General features: G+C 34.4%; 2 protein-coding genes and 1 pseudogene across 4 annotated transcripts; all 3 read right to left on the reverse strand.

Annotated features, from left to right (window-relative positions):
- Nucleotides 1-803: 803 nt before the first annotated feature.
- LOC143550148 (WAT1-related protein At3g28050-like) lies at nucleotides 804-12,759 on the reverse strand. Of its 2 annotated transcripts, none has more exons than XM_077040852.1 (7): nucleotides 12,526-12,759; nucleotides 12,374-12,436; nucleotides 12,163-12,279; nucleotides 11,236-11,470; nucleotides 10,999-11,157; nucleotides 9,980-10,131; nucleotides 804-1,030 (listed from the first exon to the last, which is right to left on the reverse strand). In XM_077040852.1, exons 1-7 carry the CDS (start codon nucleotides 12,723-12,725, stop codon nucleotides 859-861), a joined length of 1,098 nt encoding a protein of 365 aa, XP_076896967.1. In that variant the 5' UTR covers nucleotides 12,726-12,759; the 3' UTR covers nucleotides 804-858. The 2 variants fall into 2 exon arrangements, with proteins under 2 accessions (XP_076896967.1, XP_076896968.1); XM_077040853.1 differs by lacking the exon at nucleotides 804-1,030 and adding an exon at nucleotides 9,596-9,890.
- Nucleotides 4,959-7,582, reverse strand: LOC143550147 (WAT1-related protein At3g28050-like; annotated as a pseudogene). The gene is made up of 7 exons (XR_013138275.1): nucleotides 7,383-7,582; nucleotides 6,346-6,411; nucleotides 6,159-6,272; nucleotides 5,820-6,059; nucleotides 5,546-5,704; nucleotides 5,288-5,439; nucleotides 4,959-5,212 (listed from the first exon to the last, which is right to left on the reverse strand). The product of XR_013138275.1 is annotated as a WAT1-related protein At3g28050-like (transcript).
- Nucleotides 12,760-18,525: 5,766 nt separating the features above from the next.
- LOC143550135 (WAT1-related protein At5g40240-like) lies at nucleotides 18,526-20,482 on the reverse strand. The gene is made up of 4 exons (XM_077040842.1): nucleotides 19,932-20,482; nucleotides 19,534-19,692; nucleotides 19,117-19,268; nucleotides 18,526-18,926 (listed from the first exon to the last, which is right to left on the reverse strand). Exons 1-4 carry the CDS (start codon nucleotides 20,163-20,165, stop codon nucleotides 18,752-18,754), a joined length of 720 nt encoding a protein of 239 aa, XP_076896957.1. The 5' UTR covers nucleotides 20,166-20,482; the 3' UTR covers nucleotides 18,526-18,751.
- Nucleotides 20,483-27,251: the final 6,769 nt, after the last annotated feature.

Consider the following 27,251-nt stretch of genomic DNA (forward strand, 5'->3'; position numbering starts at 1 on the left):
TTTGTGGCATGTTGCCGACATATTCTATTGGAATAGTGATTGAGAGTTTAAAGATACCTAGTATTCTGACATTTTTGAGATCGGGAGGTAATTACGTGTCGTATGTTTGTATGTTTTGGTCTTTTGCGGGTTTGGGTAGTGATATTGTGATTAGAGAGATCAAGAGGTAATTTAGTCTTTGGGTACCTTAGCATAGTTAGGTGAGGTGAGACTAGGAGGTAAACTAAATCGTTAAACCGTTGAACTTTACATGGTGTTTAGGGTTTTTAGGTATAGTTAGTGAAACCAGGAGGTGATCTAGTGTGCCTTAGTTATTCCTCAATGTCATATTTTTAGAAACCGGTTGCTAGTCATAGATTCAACTTCGAGAGTTACCTAGTAGGATTCCAGATTCCTTGCCTAGGTGTTTATTTAACTTAAGGTGTTTATTTCACTTAAGGCTAGTAATCAATAGAGGTTAGAGTCGAGAGTTGCCATAGTGTCCAACAGTTGGAGATATGGTCTTACTTGTTTTCTACATTGTGATCGGTAAACTTGCCGTTCATGTATAGTTTTATTTGTTTCAAATCAAGGTTTATCTGGTACCCTATATAAAATCAAAACTTGATTAACATCTAATTGCACACTTTACACACATCATGGCCTGAATGATATAAGGTTTATCCCATCTTATCTTTTGATAATTACATAATAAACAACCCCCCCCCCCCTCCTTTTACTTCTCATTTTTGTTTATTTAATCCATAAACATCATCTCAAATTCATCAATAATTAAACCACTAACATATTTAACATTACATTTTATTTAAAAAAATAAGGATGTTACAACTTACAACATCATATTGATGAGTTTTGTTTCTATGTTCTCTCCACATCCTTATCATCCTCATCCTTGTAATATTTTAACAATGGTGATCTTGACGTCAAAGATGAATCCGAGTTCATAACTTCATCGTCTATCGCGGCCTCTTTAGCTTTGCCCCACATCATTGTGTAGAACCCAATCGATATTATCAATGCTCCAATCACACTGAATATATATATATATATTAATATATAAGTTAAGGCACACACATTGGTTACTTGTTCATAACACAATAGTTCATAATACCTTCCAAGATAAAGGTTGTCCCCAAGGAACATAACGCCCATGACAGCTGCTATAGCAATCGATAACGGTTTAAACATGGCCACGAATAACGGCCCTTTCAAGCGCAATGCCCACGTGTGGACACTGAGGTTCAAGCATGAACCAAGCACACCCTGCAAGACTCAAGAAACTCAAAAAACTAGTTTAGACGTCACGAAATCGATTAAAAACTGTTAAAACCGGCTTTATTTTAGCACTCACTGAACAGAAAATCGAGACTAAGGCTATATCGGGCTTGATCCTCCAAGCACTTGAATCTGGTTCGGTAAAAGCCCCCACAATTGCAGCCAAAAGGCTCGATATCAAGTCATAAAAGAATACCACTGCTAGTTCTGCCGGGTACTCCTTCATGATTTGTGTCTGCACGTTATATTTAACTTTTAACGACTTACTTACATCTATGTATTGTTAATTGTGGTCTCATACCCGATTTGAAAACTATGTCTCATACGCAGATGAGTACATATTGGTGTTGGGTATATACCCGTAACTATTAGGTATACATGTTAGTTTGTTAGCATTTACTCATTAGAAGTACAGATACGATTTTTTTTATTATTTTTATTTTTTATTTTTTTGATAATTTTATTACAAGATGAAATTAGAAATAAAAAAAATAATGAATTAGTAAATTATTATTTTACTAATCAAGAGAATATGCATGTTTCAAGTAAACCCGGATACATGTACAAGATATTTAATAATTCAAGTCGGTTTTTGGGGTGAATTTAATAATTCACGTAGTTAGCAGCTTGTAATTAATTATAAATTAATGGGTATCACCAAAACCCGCTATATATACCCGGTCAAGTGGTTGAAACTATACCAGCACTATATACCACAAGGGGAGCAAGGTGTAGTCGACGGTTAGAAAAAGACCACCTAGAGCCCAATTTGATTGTGAGGAGCCGAGGGAAACCAACAGCGAGTTAGATTGCGAAGACCATAAACCCGAAATAAGCTTGGGTCCTTTGTAAAGTGTGACCATTAGTGCACCGGTCACGGATACAATTGTGCCCACTAATTTTGGCTGAAAACTTTTATTTGATAAAGATAAAGTCTCCATCCTGTTTTTGCCATAGAAAACGAAACAAAGTAAATGCTAGATAAGCAATATTGTCACATAAAGTAATAAAAATAAGAGTGACAGTTTTTATTCCAGTCTCATATTGATATATTTGTCCTTATTTGAAGTAAGAATTGTTTACTTCTTGCATACATTTTGATGTCTGTACTTGTATTTTAACTTACGAGAGCTCAAACTAGACCCATTTTAAAACTTAGTTGAAAAAGACAAATTATAACACAACGTATAGAAAAACTCAGTTGAAAAACATAATGATCAACCTATAAAACATATACACAATATATAAATAATCCAATCGCTTTTTAAGTTTTTGTATAGAATATTATACTCGTACTAAAAGATAAAAACCCATTAGTTATTATGTGATCTTTTTAATAATGTCGTTTAAAAAAGCTAGTGAAGCATTAGCTTAGGCTCAAGCTTATGACTTGACTTGAGCTCGAGCTTGTTTAAGCTAGTAACTATAACTAAGCAACTGAGCTAGAAAAATGGCAAATTTAAATATTTGTTTTAAGTATGGAGCCTACCTAAAAATGATGGCGAGGATAAATGTAATAGCAGGAACGAGATTGCTGATGGCGGAAGACAACGTTGGCGAACTGTAAATAATTCCAATACATCCTATCATTCGTGACGAACACCTGATGATCGCGACAACCTAATTAATCATTATTTCGTATTATTAACTGGACTTAAAAAATTTTCAACATAAAACATTACCCGATAATCCCCAGAAGGCCAAGTTTGCTAACAATTGAGATGTTCATTCGAGGAAGCACCCGTGATCTGTTTTTTGTCACAAAAAAAAAAAAAAAAAAACTACATTGGTCACTAAATCTAAACAAAAAACCACACAGCCCACCCAGGTTTTAGTCAACTATGTGTTACACCAGAAATTTCTGCTCTTGTGGCGTCACAACGACGCAGTATGATTTCCCAGGGGAACGCCCAAGCTAAATTCTGAAGGCAACGTGAGCCCAGGTAGTCAGGCCAAAGTGGGACAACGGAGCTCTCTAACACACAAAAATGTCGTCGTTCTAAAAAAAAGCAACCAGGAGAACAAGAGTGAATATATACCTGTTGGCAAAGAAGGGTGCTGGAAGTAGGACAAAGGCAGCGACCGCAAAGGAATAAACAACAAAAACATGGTAATTCATTCCTCGGAGAGTGGCGGCTTTGTACAATGTGTTGAGTCCAACGTTGACACATTCCATGGTGACCATGGCCACGAATGGCAGGACATCTCGGTAACAGTAGTCTCGGATCATATGTAATGGAGTGTGTTATGTTATGTTGCTATAAAAAAGTTGTATATGATTGGTGTGTAATGTAATGTAGTGGTTGTTGTCTTATAAATATGGCATTGAAAGGTTAATTATTATGAGTAAAGTGTGACAATTATTTCCTTGTGGGACATACATTTGATAATGAAATGTTGTATATAACTATATATGCCATTTGGAAAGAGTTAATTAGTTACTTGTATGCTTTTTGTGTAGAGCATAACATTTCAACTTTTAAATTATTAAAGACACATCTTTTTTTTTTCTAGACCCACTATTTTTCTAAATTAAAACCTAGGAGAAAATTAGCACATTAAACATTTAACCAAATTACCTTAATACTAAATTCTTATTAGTGACGATTACCATTAACCGAAATTTAAACCATCAGAGGACACGAGGTCAAACTCGTTGATCAGCTGATTAAACAGACTTAGGCAAGGCCCTCAGCGACTGCCGATCAAGCATTCAACATCAATGGCAGCACTCGTTTTTATAACTAAATCTGAATTTCGATCATTAAAGCATTCCCAGGCTCCCGGTCCATTCCCTATCCAATATAATTACATATTAATCATCACATTTTTTTTCTCTCTGTCAATTAAATAATATTTTTATACTTTTATCATTATTTTTTTCTCTCTCTTCTACTCATAACCATCATCCAAAAATATTATATTAACAAATTATACTATGTAAACCCAAATTTAACCTTTTCATGTTACATTTCCTTTCTCCTCTACACATAATCACTAATAACCATACCATATAATTTACAAAACTTACTCACATATTTATAGGGAACAAGCTAAGAACACTTAAGTAATTTACGACACTACAATCATTCGATATCGATTATTGCTAACTGTTACTGTTTCTCGATAAGCGTTTTTTTATTTTTAAATCTTGAATAAATAATACCTAAATTGAATGCTACATTTTTTTTGAAACGCCAAATTTTATAGTAAAATAAATGGCAACTCACAAAAAGCAAGAAACTCAAACATAAAACAAAAATAAAAAAGAAATGGCAATATACCCAAAAAAAAATGAGGTAGATTTAATTTCGTTAACCATGTTATTCAACATGAAAAGCTTCTTTTTAAAAATAATATCGTCCCTAGTTCTCCATATTAACCAACAAGTGACAATCATTATCGCTTCAACACGAAAGGCTTCTTTTTAAGTGAATGCTACATGTATACCACCTCATGAACTTGAATTTGATAATGAATCAACAACTTTGTTTTTAAGAACTTGTGAACAAAGTAAAGCAAGAAAGAAGCTTATGTCAGATTGTCAGTGATGTACACATCTTTTGAAAACATATGAGCCCATGCAAGCCCATTTGGCATACATTATTGTAAATCATATAGGCTCTTACATAAAAATTTAAAATTTTTGTACACTTATATGTTTTTCAACAGAAAGCAAAAAAAAAAAAAATGTAACTTCAAAATCATTACTATATACAACAATAACATTTTAAGTTTTAACCTAAAAATCATATTGCGGAATTTTGTTTTAACTTCTCTCCACATCCACATCATCCGCATCTTTGTAATATTGTAACAACGACGATCTTGGCATTAAAGATGAATCCGAGTTCATAACTTCATCTTTTATCGCATCCTCTTTTGTTTTGCCCCACATAACCGTGTAGAACCCAATCGTTTCGTTGCCCCAATCACACTAAATGTATAAACATACAATTAATCAACATTAAGTTTGATCATTATTAGTTGATTTACTAAAAGTTCATAATACCTTCCAAGATAAAGGTCGTCCCCGAGGAACATAACACCCATGACAACTGCTATAACAATTGATAACGGTTTAAACATGGCCACAAATAATGGTCCTTTCACAAGCAATGCCCACGAGTGGACAATGTTGTTTATGCATGAAGCAAACACACCCTACAAGATTCAAGACATAATAATTACGAAAAAAACCTGTTTAGACTTTAGACACTACAAAAATTGATTACAAAACTATGGAAATCGCCTTCGTTAGGGCACTTACCGAACACAAAATCGAAGCTAAGGCTATATCGGGTTTGATCCTCCAAGCACTTGAACCTGGTTCCGTAAATGCCCCAAAAATTGCAGCCAAAAGGCTCACTACTAAGGTGTAAAAGAACACCACTTTTAACTCCGCTGGATACTCCTTCATGATTTGTGTCTGCGTGTTATATTTTAACTTTTAACGAGTATTGGTATTTGGGTACGAGATTAGCTAAAAATAGGCTTTTTAAGGCTTTAGAAACTTATAAGTTTTAGGTAATGAACCCGAATACCTGGATAATGTACCACACCGGGACCAAGATGAACTGTGCGGTTAAAAAAAGGCTACCGAGAGCCCAATTTGGTTGTGAAGCACCAAGAGAAAACGATAGCGAATTAGACGAAGAAGACCATAGACTCCATATAACCTTAGGTCCCTTGTAAAGTGTCACAATAAAGGCACCTATCACCGAAAAATTGTGCCTACTAACTTTGCACGACAACTTTTATTCGAAAAAGATTGCGTCTCCATCCTTTTTTTTTCATTCCATTATTAACTTTTTATCAGTCTAGAATTACAAGTACAAAAACATGTCACATTTTAAGGCGAGTACAAAAAAATAAAATCGAACCTGAAAATGACGGCAAGGATAAAAGTAAAAGCCGGTGTAGGAGTGCTGATGGCGGAAGCCAGCATTGGCGAACTGCAAATAATTCCGGTATATCCCATCGTTTGTGAGGTAAACCTGATTATCAAATGCTTAAAAGTTATATAGTAGTTTTCATATTATTGTAAGATTCGTTAACAAAAAACATTACCCGATGATCCCTAGAAGAATGATTTTGCTAACGAGCGAGATATTCATAGGTGGAAGCACCCCTGATCTGATCATTGTTAAGAAAATAATTAAAAAAAACATTCTTACTATATTTATTGACATGACCGTCTTTAAGGATTTAAATACTTTTGATGAGCAGAAATATATAGGCCAGTAGCCCTAAGGAGTAACAAAATATATAGGGTATTTTTCTGAACGAAGATTGACATTATAACAGTGCACATGGCTAAAGATAAAAACGGAAATAAAGAAAGCCACGTCAGCATCATACTTAGGGGTGTGCGTGGTGCGGTTCGGTGTGGTTTTTGGCTAAAACCAAAACTTTGATTTTTGGAGTTTTTGAAACCGTTCGGTAACGGTTTTTGTTTTGGTTTTGGTTCGGTTTCGGTTTTTTTTTGGTTTTTGCCATTTGAGCTTGAAAACTTTAGGCCGGAAAAAAAAAGTTGGCAAAAAATAATGAATTTAGGTATAAATAATTTTGTTAATTTTAAAAATAATAGATTGTTATACATTTGATCGAAAATATTAGAGTTACATATTTATTAAATTTTTATAATTACTTAATATAAAATATAAAAAAACAAAATTTAGGAATTCGGTTCGGTTATTTCAGTTTTTTACATGCAAAACCAAAACCGAATCGTTAGTGCGGTTTTTACAAAAACATAAAACCAAACCTTCGGCTTTTGTTTCGGTTCGGTTTTGTGTGTTTGGATTTTACGGTTTTTTGGTTTCGGATCGGTTTTTTCGGTTTCTTGCACACCCCTAATCATACTAACGTTGTTACCTATTTTTAATGGGGACTACAAACCAGAAAAAAAATGAGAAATGTGGGAATATCGGTGTGAAATAATTGAGGTAAGGTTATTATTTCTCAATACTGAAAAGATGAGATTATTTAAATCCAAGTTGCCAAAATCAAATCCCATAATAGCTAACAGCTAACTAAAAATTTTACAGGACTCAGCCAAGGGTCCGACTCACACACCCCGTGTTAGTTGACGAGTAAATGAATACCTGTTGGAGAAGAAAGGCGCGGGAAAAAGAATTAGGACGGCGACGACGTTGGAGTAAGCGAAAAAAACATGGTAACTCATTCCTCGGAGAGTGGCGGCTTTGTACAAGGTGCTGACTCCAGTGTAGGCGAATTCCACAGCGACCATGACCGCGAATTGGTAAGCATCTTTGTAGCATGAGTATCTTTGGTTGCTGGTCATGTTTCACAAGAGACAATGGTACACTAGTTGACACTTGACAATGAGTAGTGGTTAGTTACTTTTGAAAAGAAAGAACATATAAAGCCATAGCTTACGTAAGATACAACAAATAGTTGTTAATGGGAAATACGTTGGAAAATGACAATGGAATTAATGTTGGTAAAGATGCCACTCGATTATTATTAACTGGTATTATACGTGGGGCATGTTGGTAAAATTCGGGTGGCGGTAAAACCCAACCGTTATCGTTTATGGGCGTTGAGACAATCAGTCTACGCGAATTTGTCGGTTTCCACTATGTTCGTTAAGATACCGGAACTAAAAAAATCAGCATTCGGTTGGTTTTCGTTACGGTACTAGAACTAAAACAAACCGGTGTTAGTTTACGCGAATCCGGTCGGTTTCCGTCACGTTCGTTACGAACTTACGATACCATAACTAAAACAAAAAAATTGATTTTGACCGATTTTGTTACGTACGTTACTAATTTGAACTAAAAAAACAAAATACCATGTACCATGCCGCAAAGTGGCCTAATGAGAGATTTGCGGTACCAAAGTTCTAAATTATTATATATAATAATTTCAATTTGGTTGTTTGTAACAAAATTATTTTGTCTAGTTAACTTGTTTGTTTTATTGTGATAGAAATTCGTGAAGACGTAGAGGATGTTACATTTTGTCGGACTCTGCTTGTTACTGTTTTTCAGTATATACGTCTATATGTTGTTTTTCTAATGTTACAAGTAGTACAATTTCTAACTCCTTCATGACATTTTATTTATTAGTGGTACTTTTATGATTTGTAACCGACTAATCATCACTAGCACCTTAGCACAATATATTTTAATATTATTTTTTTATGCATGTTTTCACTAGAACTGAGATATGTCAGAAGCAACTTCTCGATCTTTTAGAGTATATAGTTTGCATACATCTCATAATTTCTAAAACCTATTAATAACTTTGTTATATATTAGATTTTTACTACATGTGTTTTTTTTATAGTGGTAGATAACTAAAGAAAAGTGTTTTTACTTGATATCTTTATATTTAGAGTAATTAGAACAACAAACCATGTAATAAAAATAAATGAATAATTAAAAAAAATATATTTTTTCATCAACACATTTTTTTTAAATAAACTAATTTATTCCCTCACTGGTAACCCATGTGAAAGAATTAGATTGAGCAATTGGGCCAACTTAGAAAAGGTCTTTTCTTTTTTGATTGATATTGATAGACATTGTTGGAAAAGAATTGTGATTTTTTTTAAAAAAATATATATATTCAATGATGATGAGATTTGTGGGGTAACCTTCAAAGTACTATGAAATGGTGTATATAGACATGTTCAAAAAGCTTGCGGCTCAGTTGATATAATTTTGAATAAATTAGCTAAAATAATTTGATTTGAAACATCCAGAATTGAGCTGATTCATTTTTGTAACCGAGTCAAACTCGTCCCAAGTTCGACTCGGGTCTTGGCTTGGCTTGTTGGCTTAGTCTTAGGCTCGTTTAACTTCAAATCAAGCTCAAGCCTAGCTAAGCTGCCTCATTTAATTTCGAACTTGCAGTCCAACCCACCCTGACGCCTTTTTTTTGCTACGTGAGCTAGGGGTGTTCATCGGTTCAGATATCGGTTATCTAGCAAGTTTGGATCAGTTTATTCAAATTTGAAAAGTTTTTGTCGCTAACTGAAAAACGAATCAATCCAAATTCACAAATGCCAGGCATAATAACAAAAAAAAAACATACTTATTCGGTTAAAATTGATTAAACCGAACTATCCAAATTCAAAAAAAAATGTATATATGATATCATAACCGAAAACCGATTTATGAATTCAGATACGATTAAGAACTGAGCTGAAAACCAAATTCACAATTCAGTTATTTTTTTTGGTTATGGACACGGTTCAGTTTTTGGATTTTTTGCACACCGCACCCCAGCCCCACCCCGGGTTAAAATGATTCGGCTTAGAAAAAAAAAATGTACACATCCGTTCTTAGACAGACGCACTCCGTTCCTAAAATAATAGCAATCTTTTTCTTTACAAATCAATTAATACACAGATTTAAACTTCTGGATACATAAATATATTTTAAGGGTTTATTTCTGGGAACGTATAAATATATGAAGAAGGTAGTTTGACCAAAATCTTGACTCGAATTCACTTTTGAAGCAAAGGGGTGTTTTCGGTTAACGATTTGAGTCTCGAAACATCGCTTATCATCAAATTACTGTCTTTGGATTGCCCATATAAAACTGTATAAACTCCTAGAGCGATTATTACCGCTCCGATCACACTGTAATAAAGTCAAGATCGAATCTTGGTCAACGTTCATTAAGTCAAAGCATTTAATATTTTTACAAAGAATTAAACTTTATAGTTTACCTGCCTAAATGAAGAACATCACCAAGAAACAAGATACCCATGATTACTGCAATCACCATTGAGATCGGTTTGAACATGGAGACGAAAACCGGGCCTTTTTTGCTTAGACACCATGTTATAAGACTGTTGCGGACCGCTGTACCAAATACTGCCTATAATGTAGTTGAATGTTAAATAATTTTTGAGAAAAAAATATGAACTTAACTTTAATCAATTTTTTTATTTTTCGATTATAAAATTTTGCAATAATCACATTTAGAGATGCAAGCGAGACGAGCCAGGCTAAGCCCGACTAGGCTTGTTTAACTTTGAGAGCTCGAGCTCAACTCGTGAGTAGTTTTTCAAGCTGGAGCTCTGCTGGTTTGTTATTTATTAATTAACATATATACATTTATAATTATTTTTTTTATATATTATTTAGTTATAACATTTATACATAACATAATATATATTATTTAGTTATTTTTAACATAGTTTCATATATGATAGTAATTGTATAAATATACGTCGAATAAATTTAATATATATTATACACACAATACTTAATAGACTTGTTTAGGCTCACGAGCCAGCTCAAGTTTGGCTCGTTTGTCATTTATTAATTGATATCAATAGATTTATAATTATTGTTTATATATTTTAATTATTATAGCTTTTATATATAACATAATATACATTTTTAGTTATATATATATTCTAATAATTATTATACGAATATATATATTTAAGATATTTAATAAAAATTATACAAATAATAGGCTCGTTTATGCTCGCAAGCTAGCTCGAGCTTGGCTTGTTGTTATATATGATATATCTAGAGATTTATAGTTATATTTTACATATATTTTAAATTATATTTATATACTACATAATTCATAGCATTTAGTTATGTTTAACATAGTTTTATATATAATGTTATAATAATTATTACAGATATATACATTTAATAAAAAAAAATACAAATAATAGGCTCGTTTAGGCTCACGAGCCAGCTCTTTGTAAGTTCATGGTTTGCTTACCGCAAAAACAATGGATACCCACTCTGTGCGATCATCCAATATCCAGACGTCTATATTCCGTTCATAAAGGAGGGTAAAAATTGCACATTGAACCGTCCCGAATAAGCAAAACATGAAAACGACTGTAACTTTATCCGGATACTCCTTAACCGTTGCTGTCTGGATAAGAGAAACAGTAAGATTTTATTTATTATTTTTCTTTTTCAAAAGGTGATCACAAATGAATAAAAACATTACCTGAAAAACATTCCATGATGAAGAGCAAATGCAAGTGATTGTAATAAGCAAACCCCCGAGTATCCAATTCGACTGCGGTGATGAAAGTAAATTCTTGTTTAAATCATGGTCAAGAATCCTAGTGAATAGAGTTGGACCTTGATAAAGAGTCATCACGAATGCTCCGGTTATAGCTATAATAGTTCCTAATGCTTTTGCTTGACTTGTTGACTTTCTTATGTCAAACTTCTCAATCCTAAATGTATAAAAATCAGTCAGATAATATTGTCCTTTGTAAAAGACTCATTGTGGAAAGATTATTAAATACATTAACTTTCGCCTAAATTAGACCTGTAAGTGAACTAAACGTTCATCGAACAGTCCGTGAACAAATAATTTTGTACATTTAGTTAAATGAACGAACATTAACACGTCTCGTTCATTCATGTATATTTGTGAACGTTCATTTACGTTCGTTTGTTTAAATTTGTTTATGTTCGTTCGTTTGCGTTCATTTATGTTCGTTAGTTTACCGTTGTTTAAATTCGTCAGTTTACGTTCGTTAATATATTCATTTAAATTTATCTTTTTTGGCTTTGCCATTACAATCTAGTCTAGTTTTATAACTTTTTAGGCCCAACACATTGTTTATATTCGTTCATCTAGGTTCAGCTATGTCCGTTCGTTTACGTTTGTGAACCACTCGTTTATACTTTTAACAAAAGGATATAAACGAACACGCACAAGTTCATTTTCTAAACAAACAAACACAAAGAAGAACGAACAAGAAAACTTGTTCTTGTTTGATCGTTTGTTCGGATAAAGTTAAACGAACAAACACAAACACGCACCATTCATGTTTGTTCGGTTCGTTTACAAGCCTACCCTAAATTATCTAGCGTTCTTCGGTCCTAGAATAAGTGTCTAAAAATAAAAATAAATATTTACCTAAAGATGATAGCAAACAGAAACGTAAAAGCCGGAATCAAGTTTCCCAACGAAGCAGCTAAAGTCGGAGAACTATAGTTGATACCGGCATATGCGCATACCTGCAAAACACAAATCCTGCACACCTAATATATGAATATAATACACTAATGCAGCATAATAACAATGTTTGTTATCTACATATATATCTACTAAAAAAGTAATAACTTACCCTAAAAGCCCAAGGCCAAAGAGTTTAGAAAGAACAGATAAAGTGAGAGCGGGTCGATTACCTCTGCAAAAAACCGATAATGACAAAGTACTTAATATGTTGCGTGTATGGACTAAAGTTGTAAACTATGATAATGTTTATAGATGATGAACCTGTAACTGTGAATGATGAAATTAGGAAGAAGAAGAACGGTGCCAAGGGCGTTATAGTAAACGACATACACGAGATTGCTTAGCCCGTTGTTCATGGCGGCTTTGCCTAATGTAATCATCCCAACTTCACCACATTCTACCACCATCATTGCAGCAAATGGCAAAACTTTTTCTAAAAAAGAGTTCATACCCACTCCCATTTTTCCAATTTAAACTGTTACAAAATATTTTTAATAAAAACCCACGAATGCAAGACATTAGATTTGTTAAAAAGCATACACGATAATCAATTAGGTATGGTTTTTGAAACATATTAGTGCAAACAAATCTATACACCAGTGTATCTGTCACATCATGCAGCAGATCGTATGATGTCAAATCAAGTCTAACTAGTGCACACCAGAGCCTGTCACACGAGCCATATGACTTTGTCCATGGCAAATCAATCATTTTTGTGTCACATATGACTATTTTTCGCCTTGCATACGACCCATATGACAAGTTTAGGCATTTCATATAACTATACGGCCCGTATGACAAATTAGTTTGGTATGAATAATGTTCTTGTGGCGTTTCTTTAGGGGATGTGATCTTCATACACCACCCCCATGCTGACTGGACATGCCTATACGACTGTATAGGCCTATACGGGCCGTATAGGCTACGCATGACTGACAAGTGGACGGAGGGGAAAAAACAGCTTTTTACAACCTATACGACCGGCATAGGTATTTACTTGCTCGTATAGTAGTTGGTACACCATAAAACCTATACGGGTCGTATAGGGCTATACGACTGTATATAAAACTTTTGCAGAAAAACGTTATAATATAATCTTAAACGAAGGTTCTCGGGATATAACTACAAATTACTTAGCCAAGTATGTTATGTAAATTTAAGTTCAATTTATCCTATTATATTATTCAAACTTTCAATACTTTACTCTCATCTTCAAGTCTTTATGTAAATATATCCTCGTAAGGCACTGCATTTAAACTCTCTCTAACTTTCAGAATAAAGATAACAATACACATTATAAAAGTGTCTAAAAAATTAAAACTTTTTTTGCCTATACGACCCGTACAGGGAGGCACCGGAAACATTGACCGAGAACGTCTTACACAAACTGACGTAACTCAGATGTTATACGGCCCGTATAGTCCCATGCGAGCCGTATTGGCAAAAAGTGGTGTAGTTGAGCACATCTAAGAATCTAACCACTATGGGGATAATAATAATAATAATAATAACTAACTTAAAAAGAATGAAAAAGATAGTGATATCTTTTCTAGATAATAATAATAAATTCCACTGTAATTAAAAAAATCCCAAAAAGAATACTGATTGAAACCATTAATTCTTTTCAAGATTCAGAAATCAAATCCTAATTCCAACTTTCCAAGATCCAAACTTTATCATCAAATTGCTACATAAACAACTCAAAATCAATAAACAAAAACAACCCATGAAAAAAATATAATCTTTTTTGTTAAATATCATCAAGATTGATACATACAAACAAAATATATATATATATAATAATAATAATAATAATAATAATAATAATAATAATAATAATAATAATAATAATAATAATAAAGAACCTGCACAGAGTGACTTTGATCTCCAAGAGTTTAACAGGGCATGTATGAACTGCAAAAAATTTGATTAGTTTAAGATTTAAATGAGTCAAAAAGAAGACATTTTGACATCACCAAAAGATGTGAGTGGTGATATGAACCATAGTTTTAAAGATAATATAGTACGGACTACTGACCCAGTGACAGTTGCAGCAAAATACATTTTCACAAACTGTGGGCCCATTTATGCTTTTCGGTGGGAGGTCACATGTTTAATCCTCTGTCGTGATCAGTGTTTTAAAAATCGCTAAAAGCTAATCAGGCGGTGGGGTGAGGAATAACGATTAATCGGATCAGACTTTAATGTATAAGTTTCAGTTTTATATATACAAGCACAAATTGTTGTATGTAATTTTCAGTTTTATATAAACACACACACATTTTCCATTATATTCAACTAAAAACAAGATCCAACTACAATAGAGAGGTAGGTAAGCAGACAATAGCGAGATTCCAACCAAAATCAGCGGTTCCGACGAGATTCCAGCAAAAACAGCGAGATTTCAGCCAATTTTGGCTAAAATTTTTGTCCTAAAATTGGCTGAAATTGGCTGGAATCTCGCTGTTTTTGCTGGAACTCGTAGGAAACCGCTGATTTTTGGTCGAAATCTCGCTGGATACCGCCGATTTTGGCCGGAACCTCATCAGAAAAAGTCGATTAAGTTCGATTAATCTTGACTTTAGCCGGATTTGACCATTCACAATCACCGACTGATTGAGCGATTAGTCTAAATTTAATTAGTAAAATGGGGACTAGCGGTTAATGGGCGCCTAGTCGTGATTTTCGTAACATAGGTCGTGATGTTAGTTCAGGAAAATTACATAGATTATGATTTATGAGTAATGTAGTTTGCCATTAAAGAAAAGAAAACCATACCCATGTGATAATTTCTTTCTTTTTTAACATGTTAACCCATCAAGTGTTTTGAGAAAGAAACACGTAAAGTTAAAGTTTGTGTCTAAATGTACCCTTCTATCTTTTGTAGAGGGATAATATTATTTTAATGAAAGTGGGCTCTTCCGAGTTTTTTTTAAGAGGGTCGTGTTTGTTTGATACTTTAGTAGCACCCTTTAACTTAATTTTAGTTACAAATTTAATACCTTAACTAATAAAATGACATTCTTAGAACGATTTTTTTTTTCATGAGTGTAGAGAATAAGGATTTATGTCTATAACGTTCAGAAAGTTTTCATTTTCAGTTTTGACAATTTAGAAAGTTGAGGGACCAGTGAGTAATTTAAATAAAATAATATAAAAGACTCACGAAGCGACTTGTGGATAATGAGTAATCAACATGGAACACCACGTGTCATCACATAATAAACGAATCATCACAAAGAATGACACATGTCGAATTTTAGTAGCACCTCGTGCCTACTCATTAAGTTTCCTAACACTATAAATAAAAGATTGTAGAGTTTGTTTTCATTCATCCCAAACTTGAATAGTCGAGTTAAGTTGCCGGCAATAAGAGATCAATGAACATAATCAAGTGTCAAGATTATCACAAGTGATTATCAGAGAATTAAAAAGGTTAACACGCTCAACCTTTTTAGCGTGAATACTTGTACCTTTTTACAAAGTATATAATCTTTTAAAATAATGGATATTTATCTACATAAAAGTACTGATGCGAGAGTTGGTTCAATTCCTCTAAAACGTTTTGATACAGGATAGTATCAGATAATCATAAAACTGTAGTGGGCACGTAACTGTCCACGGGGTGCGTAACCGCCCTTTAAGTGATTTGTGCGTATGTTTAGTTCCGATGAGATGGTGCTGAGACCCATTGAGTCGTCAAACGTTATTGGTGTTGTGTCATAACGAATTACGAAACCTTTTATCAAGTCAGTGTTATTCACCAGCATATAGCTACGTATTTTCAAAAGTGTTTTCAAGTAACCAGAAGTAAGGCATAGAAGTGCAAATGCCTAGTGGATATATATGATTCTTATGCATAGAATATAGCTGATAACTCAGCTAATTTTGTAAACGAAACATTTGTAAAATCCTAAGGAAATTAAAGTTTGATATTTACGTTTCTCACAAGTCGAGCTAACATGAATTGGTTTCTATCATGAGGACAATTGAAGTGACAAGGCACTCGGTTTCATCAATTACTTAAAGACAACGTACGAATTGAAAAGGACAATACGATAATTCTTTTCCCTTTCATATTTCTTTACTAGAATCACTTATTTGATTTGATAATTAGTTTTGTGATCAAAAAATCCATCTCCAACCTAAGAAAAGACTATTTGTGGTGCAGTTTAGCTTCTGGTCCACATTTTGATCATTTGGATAACTCATTTGACACGAACCTAATAGTTAATCAAATGGTCAAGAAAATAAAACGAAACTTGATAGAACTTTGGGAAACCAGACTTGCAATAATTCATTTTCTTCATATCTAATTCACATAACTAAATTGCCTTATAAAGGTCTACAAGCGAAAGAAGAGAACTAACATGACCATATACTAACCAACCCACCACTATCTTAATTAATCAAAAATAATTGAAAGATCCAATTCCATGTACGTCAATGTTGTTGTGACACAAATCATCACATTACCCGGACGCTAAACGCGAAACCAGTCATAGCACGCGACATAGTGAACTTCCTTCTCCATTAAAGATCACTAACACCAGACACTTCTTCTCCATTAGAGTCACTATAGTGCTTTGTAACATGTGTTGGTGAACTTTAATGGAGAAGGAAGTTCTGCAAATGACATTCACGGATCCATGAATTGGGTGAGTTGTTAAATTCCCCATTTCTGACAAAAAAACTCCGGTTTCTATATTCTACGTACCCTGATAACGTCATTACTTGTCATTTGTCAAATGTTTAGAACGATAAAAAAATTTATTGATTGAGCAAGAATGGGGACAATTATTGAATGGAAAAAGAATAGTGTGAGGTCTATAATTGTACACCAACATGTCAATTCTCTCGTCCTTCATTATTCTTTTGCTTTTGTTTGTGTTTGTTGGATTCTCTTTTCCATCACTATGTTTCTTAAAGTTTTACAACCGTAAAAGATATGCCTTTGGATAAACTATCTCAGAAAACAAGATGACAAAGAGTCATTGGTCCAGTCACTGAACAAAAATCATATCCTTGTTGGGGATTTGTAAATAATTACACCTGAATAATCTGATATTCCAATTTTAAATCGAATTAATTTGGTGGCTCGTCTGGATATTAAATCAGATAAAACTCAGAAGAGACAAGAATTTCATATGTTTTTTTTTTTGAATCCTTGTTGGGGATTTGTAAATAATTACACCTGAATAATCTGATATTCCAATTTTAAATCGAATTAATTTGGTGGTTCGTCTGGATATTAAATCAGATAAAACTCAGAAGAGACAAGAATTTCATATGTTTTTTTTTTGAATTCGCAAACAAGAGAGTTCGAACAAAATGACGATATGTCGCATTTGCATGTATGGTTTGGAAACTACCTTTGCATGTTTCCATTTTTAAAAATAAAGTAGCATTAAAATTTGCTATATTTTGACCACGGATTTCAAATACGAAATTCCAAAAATTCCATTTCTAATGAAATTTCATAGGTTAGAAACAACCTCGGCCATAGCTAGAGGCTATCCCTGACCCCTACAAGGGGACGCTACGTACCCCTTGTTCCCCTGACACTAAGAACATAAGAAACTTAAACAAGTATGCATCTCGCACCTCCTGACTTGTTTGACGAATATAATGAGTTAATCAAATTACACTAAAATATCTAAGATCCCTGATATGCAATTTTTAATTATCCCTAATATAAGAACACGTCGTCTTAAATTTAACACGTAAATGTTCGTATCCCTCACCCTTAAAGAGAGTGATTAAAGGTTGTGTCAATCTTGATGCATCGCCACCCACTATGTTTAGTTGCTCACTGAATTCTCACACTTGGTTTTATGACTCTGGTACCAAATATTTGTGTTTAACTATCTAAGTTGTATCAACTTAGATAATGGAAAGTAGTTTTTGTTGGTTAATCATCGATCTCGTTAAAGTTCCGTTAAATATTTCGTTGTGTTATTATAGAATAGATAAACTTTGTTAGAAAGTTTAGTTAACAAAGTTAGGGTACAAAGTGTTATTAGTTAATAGTTGATGTATATTATTGTAATTAGTTAGAAAATAAACGAAAGGTTGCGTCGTATGTACGAACCGTCGTGAACTTTGCCGGAATAACCGTCGGTGGGTATAAATACCTACGACCACCGTCATTGTAAATCCATCCGTTTTCATTACAAATCAATAAAACAAAGATTCGTTTATTATAATTGTTGTTATTTACGTATTATTGTTTGTTTAATCGATCCCGTGGCCTTCAGTTTTGGATAGGACAACACATACAAGTAGAATTAAACAAATAGTTAAATAACTACCTAGAAACAAGTAATGGACTCTAAAGACCTATTAACAATCTTAACCTCACCTACACTCGTGTTTTCAATTTGAACCTAAATTAACAGCAATAAAAGGATCCAATTACAATTGAGAGGCAAGTAAGCGGGCAACAAGTTGCACCACCACCCCTTAAATAGATATGTTCGTTAGCGAATTAACATTCCGATTCATTTTTGGATGAAAGGAGATGGCTAGTTTGGTCTGATGATCTTGGTTCATCTAAAATGTCTAAATTATTCCCGGTGACCACCAATATATTTTTCTTCTCTTTGGTCTGGCCCCATATCACCATGTAAAATCCAACAGCAATTATCATGGCTCCAATGACACTGCATACACAAGTTCAAAAATTCAAGAACAATCTATGGTTGTCAACACGTTTCTTTTATTGACGAAGCAACACACTAGAAAGGCGTTGACGAATGACGAGTATAATAGCTTTCCATGAGAAAATTCATCATTGTCATAATTGAAAATTTACGTCGGTTCAAATTTCGTGATGAAATATTAACCATTTACCTTCCTTGATAAATCGAGTCGCCAAGAAATGTGACACCCATGATCACCCCTAAAACGATTGAGAGAGGCAAGAACATGGATGCGAAAACCGGACCTTTCTTCCACAAACACCAAATTAAAATACTTCTACGAACCACAACGGAATAAACCCCCTGCGAATAGAAAAAGTTAATCTACCACCACCAAGATATAAAGGATGTGTTGCCTAAAAGAAAAAAAGATCTTCAAGTAGTCTAAATCACTAACCTATTTCGATAATGAATCAACTTTATATACACATTCAAACGATTTACAATGAAGTGGCAGGTAAACGTGCAACAATCTACGTCACAACCCCCTTTTGGATAGCAAACCTAATCATACTAAAAATAATGAGGTTGCCTAACTTGAAAAACCGGTTTAGTTTACTAAACTTACCCCTATAATAATGGCCGTCACCATAATTCCACGTTGAAGAATCCATGCGCTTCGATCTCGTCCTAGGAAAGGGAAAAAAGCTATGCATTGAATTGTCCCAAAGAGGTTGTAGAAAAAGACAATGGTTTGTTGATCCGGGTACTCTCTAGCTGTTGCTGTCTAGATGTGTAGATTAAGAGCTAGTTAATTACAACACATTAGCACATTTATAACTTATACCATTGTATATAATACAATACACTTATTCACATAGGAAATATGTTACATCTAATATTAGGACATTAGGTACATTATGAAGTACACAATTAGAAGAATGTGAAAGTATGTTCTATTTTGTTGCACTTAAGCTATGGGGAAAATAATAGTTTAGGGTTTTGTGTAATGGAGCAAGATCTTACTTGTAATACTATCCATACGCAACCGAAGATCCCACCTGTAGCAATAATTAGACCCCCAAATGTCCATTTCGACGGTTGTAAGAAACAAAGCTGTTTAGACGAACTGGGAGAATCAGTCGTATGAAAAAGTGCGGGGCCTTGGTAGAATGTAAACACCATTGCTCCGGATATTGTCGTCATGGTACCAATTAGTTTTGCTACACTGCTTGAACTTCTTATGTCTATTATCTCCATCCTAAAATACAAATATATGTTACTAGTTTAAGATAGAAGCTAGTAATATCAACGAATAACAAGGCACTACAATTATTTTTCCGCTTTAAGTTATTAAATAGTAACTAAGTCAATAATTGTTTGATTTAGGAAACATCTGATTGATATTTGATAACTTGTTATATTCAAGATCGGCTTAAAGCATGGACTTGGGTCAAGAAAGGTTTAGCACTTTGAGGCTGATCCGGACAACATTCCCGTTGTTTTCAAATTGGGTTAAAAGCATGGACTTGTGAAAATTTTCAGGAACTCGGGTTTGGATTATGTGTACAGCTTTCTTTATATACACTATTATATATGTTATCAATTTTAAGCGGATTTGGAACAAAACTGATAAGAACAATTATGAACAACTTCTATTATTATTTTCACTGAATTAGAAAGAATACAAAAGCACCGATAATCAAAGATTAGGGCTTTCTGAATACGAAAAGAAAACGAATCTAAAGAACTAACAATCAATGAAAATGATATACTATTGAGAGATAATTTGAATCAAAGAACTGAACTAACTAAAACCCTAGAAACAGCTTTTAACGAACCATCTAGTCAGTAACAGAATCCTTTTATCAACTTTTACAGTTTACCCCCTTGAAGTTCACAAGATGTGACAACTTGACTTAATATTGTTTTCTCTTAAAGTAACTTCTGCATATTGACAGAATATACCCATGAACCTTATTGTAACAGTTTAACTAACAGTTGACTTTGGTTGACCATCACATAACACCTCCAACAATCTCCACCTTTATGTTATGATCAACAACTATCATTTTAATCACCAATATCCAGTAGCTTCAAACACATATCAAACTTTGCACTTGAAACCACTTTGGTCAACATGTCAGTGCATTCCAATCAGTACTTACATGTTCCACCTCAACCTCTTTGGCACTGATTATTTCCCGGATAAAAATGCAACTTGACATTTATATGTTTTGTCCTTTCATGAAACATTGGATTTTTAGATAATTGTAACGCACCTTGATTATCACACAATACCAATGCTTTATCAACTTCAAAACCAAGTTCGGAGACAAAACCTTTTAACCAAATTGCCTCTTTGACAGCTTCAGTTAATGCAATATATTCACTTTCAGTAGTTGACAAAGCTACTACCTTTTTCAAAGTAGATTTCCAACTAACCACACTTCCAAGTACCTTGAAAATATATCCTGTGACTGATCTACCCTTATCTAGATCCTTGGCAAAATCTGCATCAACATAACCTTGTACCACTGCCTTTTGACAGTGGTAATATATTCACTTTCAGTAGTTGACAAAGCTACTACCTTTTTCAAAGTAGATTTCCAACTAACCACACTTCCAAGTACCTTGCAAATATATCCTGTGACTGATCCACCCTTATCTAGATCCTTGGCAAAATCTGCATCAACATAACCTTGTACCACTGCCTTGAAATCTGTACTTTCACCAAATATTAACCCAACATTTGTTGTACCATTTAAGTACCTAAATACCCATTTCACAGCTTCCCAATGTTGATGACCAGGATTAGATAAGAATCTGCTTACCAGACTGACAACATAAGAAAGATCAGGTCTTGTGCACACCATCAAATACATAAGACTGCCCACTGCATTTGCATAAGGAACACCATCTAATTTCAACTTTTCCTCATCAGTTGCAGGAGAATCTCTATTTGATAATTTGAATTGTTGACCCATTGGAGTCAACACTGGTGTACTTTGATTCATAAAAAAATTACTTAACACCTTCTTTGTATAAGAACTTTGTGACAACTTCTTTGTATAAAGAAATTACTTAACACCTTCTTTGTATAAAGAAATTACTTAACACCTTCTTTGTTGATCCATCCGTTAGGTTCAACCAAAAACAAGGCCCAACATAATGGCCTTGAATGCTGTATCAAAGCACGAGTGTAGGACCCATGGGCTCATCTTTAACATGGCCCTTGATTGTTGACCTGATCACATGGATGAAATTAGAAAATTGATGAGCCAAATTGAAAATTTATATATAGATGTTGGATATATATGTGTATATTGGAAAATGTACTCATAAATTCCATCCAATTATTCCTGATTAATCGCTAATACCTACCCAATCGCTCGACTAGCGCCTAGTGATTTCTACAACACTGACTTTGAATAGAGATCTTTGCGGTGGTTGTTTGCATACTTTTGTTGCAACTGGTAAATTATACATAAAAGGAAAAGAAAACTTGGATCCAATGTTAACATATATAAACACATGTGTTTGAGTAGAAACCAAAGCAGATTGATCATAGAAACATAGATGCATAAAGTGATCAGAAACCTTCGATTCTCGGAAACTTCATTTTTTGAGCCGAAAACTGATCAGAAAATTTCAGCTGCAGGAATTTTTTAAGGTGAAAACAAGGCCGAAACAGGTCTAATGCGATCAACCCAGGTCTCGGTTTAACAAGAAGATTACGTGCTAAAGGTTAATTCCGATTATGAGAAATTACTCCTACCAGCAAGTGGTGAACTGAGTAGCTATTTTGAGGCTAAGTCGAATCAAGCGTGGGTATTAGTAAGTTCATTCTATATTGTTCGTTAATTATCGTTTATCAGTCTTGAATTCTAACATCACTAAAAAAACAAGTGGCACAACAAGATATTAACAAAATTGACAGGAACACAAACCTTAGGATATGAATGATGTAAAGTGGAAGAAGAATCAATGTTCCCAAAGTGTTATGATAAACAACATAGACAATAGTGCCCATACCATCATTCATAGCTGCTTTGACCGTGGTCAAAGCAGTCATATCCAAACATGTTAGCACCAACATTCCAACAAATGGAAGAACATCTTCCACCCATGACCATGTATCAGATCTACTCATGTTTTCACAGCTGAATATATAGATTCAAGTCTTATAAGTTATAGCTAGAAAACAGGCATTTATGTTTTGTTTTGTTGTCATGTGTTTCAGCATCTGGTTGTTTATTTATTCAACTGTGGGTGTTTTCTAGTGGCTAAAAGTACGGCTACACATACCTATAATTTGGATTTTAGTGAAGATGTGATTAATGAAGAAAAACATGAAGATTGATATAAGAAAATTTAGTGAAATGAATATTGACATTTTATTTTATTTTATTTTATTTTCATGAAATATTAGCTTTGTACCCCTCAATAAGACATGTCAATGGTCATCTTTGGACTCATTTGTCACAATTTATGCCCACACTAGTAGTCACTTTATTAACATTTGATAAGGAACAACAAATTTTTATTAATGAAATCACTAGCGAATATATGGGATGTCAAAGACGATTGGAAAAAACGTTAATGAATCTAAACTTGATTGGTTCATACATTTAATTTCTTAGTTGTCGTTTGATGTCAGAATGGTTAGAATCTCCTATAAAAAAAGGTTCTTCGTATACTGCTTTCCTCACGTAGAACGGGACAAAATGCATTTTATCCTACGTCGGTCATTATGGTGAAAATTGTTGGGTTGACGATTTATGTGTAATGTGCAGGAACACGGAGAACGACGGCCCCGGACCCGATATCCTTTAAAGCATGTTGTAACTTAATCCCATGCTAGAATATATATATCAATTTTCAAATTCTTTTTTCCCTTTTAATCTATTATCACTAATGTCACGCGTGATATCTTGCGTCACGTCACGTAATGTACATATCTATGATTGCATAAATCAATCATTTTCTTCTTTTACAATTTCACTTGTCATGTGCGCGTCACATAATGCATGCATCCATTGTTGTGTAGTCCTTGTAAAGATCAATCCTCTTCTACATTGATTAAACCATTATATATGTTACTATGGGTATGCATAGTAATTCCATAGATAAAAGCGAAAAACATCTCGTCACCTCATTACCACGTAATTAGTGGACTTTTTCCATTTAGTTGCCTAGTGATTTCACTCATCACATAAACATAAATAATGGGTATGTTAAATATAAATATTATAAGATATCAGAAAAATTGTGGAAAATCATAATTGGTCATTCCAAATAAATGCACGGGGTTTTGGTGTGTGTTGATGTGTAGGCGTTATTTGGGTGCCACATAGATGGACCAACGCCCCACTACGCATGCTCAAAGAGTTAGGGATCTTGCACCGTGCTTACACGGAATTAATGCAAGCTAATACAAGTTACCAATGTACAAATAAGCTTGTGGAACAAACGTGATACACAAATACTAAGCATATTAGAGCTCATATAGGTTTCAAAATCTTTAACCAAGTTTCTCTTTTTTTTTTCTTTTTTAGTTTGAGAGTTGACATTATTACTATGGCCTCCAGATTATAAATGTGTATTAAGGTCGTAGGTGTAAAAATACTTTATACCATAAGCTCCAATATATTTGCATTTATACAATAACTGGTTCTAACTAAACTCATTTAATTCTTTGCATTTGCATACCTAACACCCTTGCTACATTTCAAGGCATCTAGGAATAGGGAAAAAAGCTAAATATATAAAGACACAAGAAAAAAAAAATAAGGCAATGGCAAACAGAGCATCAACGTACGATCAACATAAATGCCATCCAACGTAGATAGAGCTAAAGAAGCTATAATGGACAAGGACAGATATTAAAAGGCAAATGGTTAAGAGAGCATCAATAATCAACAGCTAGTATTTGGGTGTTGTCCACCGCTGTTTTGCGTCAACCCCCCCCCCCCCCACCCAACTACAGAGCGGGGCGTTTTATTCTTATTGTGGCATTTTACGGCGTTTGAGGATTTGTTTTTCAACAAATATAAATGTCGGGGGATGGATTAGGGGACCGTTATATATTTACTCTATAGCCCCATTAGTGAAAACAAAATCTCGTGAGTCGCTGCTAGGCCCGTTAAGTAAAAACAATAATGACACTTTTCAAAGGAACAAATGAAAGCCCAAACGCACAAATAAAAACCACGAGTATACGGGGACTAGAATGAGAGACTCACCTCGTTGGTCATCCCACGAGTCCCCTGATAGCTTCGTTCATTTAAAACATAAGTCCATCATTCGTTGCTAGTCTAGTTCTATGAAAATAGGAGTGGAACTTTTCAAACAAACAAATGGAATCTCAAATGAACAAATGGAAACCATAACTGTAAACCATGATAATCAAAGTAATGTAAAGAAGAGAGAGTACTGAATAGTTTGTGTTTTGTATTATTTTGTGATGATTGTTCATTATACTGTACATCATTATATAGCCATACAAGTTTCTAAATAAGGCAGTGGACAGCTAATATCATTGAAGGAATGGCTGTTGGTTAGGCTGTTGATTAGCCGAGATTGGTGGGTCAAAGGAACAAATTAGGATATGATGGAAACTGATCCTAAAAATCTTCAATCACAATATTTCAACATTCCCCCTCAAGTTGAGTAGTGGGGTCTTCAATGCTCAGCTTGCTAAGACAGTGATTGAAAGTTTTTTCCGTAACTGCCTTTGTCAAAATATCCGCGAGTTGATCTTCTGAACGAACGAATGGAAGCTCAATTATTCCCGTTTCAAGTTTTTCTTTAATAAAGTGTCGGTCCACCTCAACATGTTTTGTACGATCATGTTGGACTGGATTTTCTGAGATTTGGATAGCTGCTTTGTTATCGCACAAAATTTTACTGGGTTGGATTGGAGGATAACCAATTTCTTTCAAGAGTTTCCTCACCCAAAGTATTTCTGCCAGACCACGTGCTATACCTCGGAATTCTGCTTCAGCACTTGAAAGGGCCACCACCTTTTGTTTCTTACTTCTCCATGTGACTAGGTTCCCACCAACAAGAGTAAAGTACCCACCCTGAGGTCGATCTCCTATTTCCTTTATCTCCTGCCCAGTCTGCATCAGTGTATACCTGAGTTTCAAGTTGTTCATTTTTTGTAAACAACACTCCATGACCAGGTGTCCCTTTGAGATATCTTAGGATTCTCTTTACAGCTTCCATATGAGTAATTTGGGGTTGATGCATGAATTGATTTACAACTCCCACTGCATAGGCAATGTCGGGCCGGGTGTGTGAGAGATAAATCAGTTTTCCTACTATCCTCTGATATTCTCCCTTGTCGGCGAGTTTACCGTTTTCCTCCATATAAAGCTTCTGATTCACCATCATAGGAGTATCTGCAGGTTTGCAGTCAATCATTCCTGTTTCAGCTAGCAAGTCAAGGACATACTTCTTTTGGCAGATGAAGATTCCTCGTTTTGACCTCATGACTTCGATTCCAAGGAAGTATTTAAGTCTCCCCAGATCCTTCATTTCGAATTCTCTGAATAGGTTAGCTTTTAACCGTGTCATCTCTTCTTCATCATTTCCTGTGATTATCATATCATCAACATAAATAATTAGACAAGTTATAAGCCCGTTTCTTCGTTTCAGAAACAGAGTATGATCAGAGTTACTCTGTTTAAAACCGTATTTCCTCATTGCCACGGTAAACCTCCCAAACCAGGCCCGAGGAGATTGTTTTAATCCGTATAATGATTTCCTCAAGCGGCACACTTCTTTAGAGCTCGACTCTTTCATGAATCCAGGAGGGACTTCCATATAGACCTCTTCTTTGAGTTCTCCATGCAGGAAAGCATTTTTCACATCAAATTGCAGAAGTGGCCAGTCTTGGTTTGCAGCTATAGAGAGTAGAACTCTGATTGTGTCTATCTTGGCCACTGGAGAGAATGTCTCGGAATAGTCATTTCCGTATGTTTGAGTGTACCCCTTTGCTACGATTCGAGCCTTGTATCGTTCAATAGTCCCATCTGGCTTGTACTTCACAGTGAAGACCCATCAGCATCCTACCGGTTTTTTCCCGGGAGGGAGGATGCATTTCTCCCATGTATCATTTTTATTTAGTGCATCCATTTCGCTTTCCATTGCTTTTCTCCATTCCTCTGACTTAAGTGCTTGTTCAACTGTAGTTGGAATTTCTTCGGAGCATAAAGATGTGGAGAATGCTTTAGCTTCCTCGGATAAATTCCCGGCTGCCACATTTGCCATTGGATATCGAGAACCATGAGATTCCTTTTCTGGAGAGTACCTCTTTGGAGGGACTCCTCTGTTAGATCT

The sequence above is a fragment of the Bidens hawaiensis genome, unplaced genomic scaffold (assembly GCF_021521415.1).
Source record: "Bidens hawaiensis isolate Kalapana, Puna unplaced genomic scaffold, B.hawaiensis_p1.1 tig00015926_1, whole genome shotgun sequence".
NCBI lineage: Eukaryota > Viridiplantae > Streptophyta > Magnoliopsida > Asterales > Asteraceae > Bidens > Bidens hawaiensis.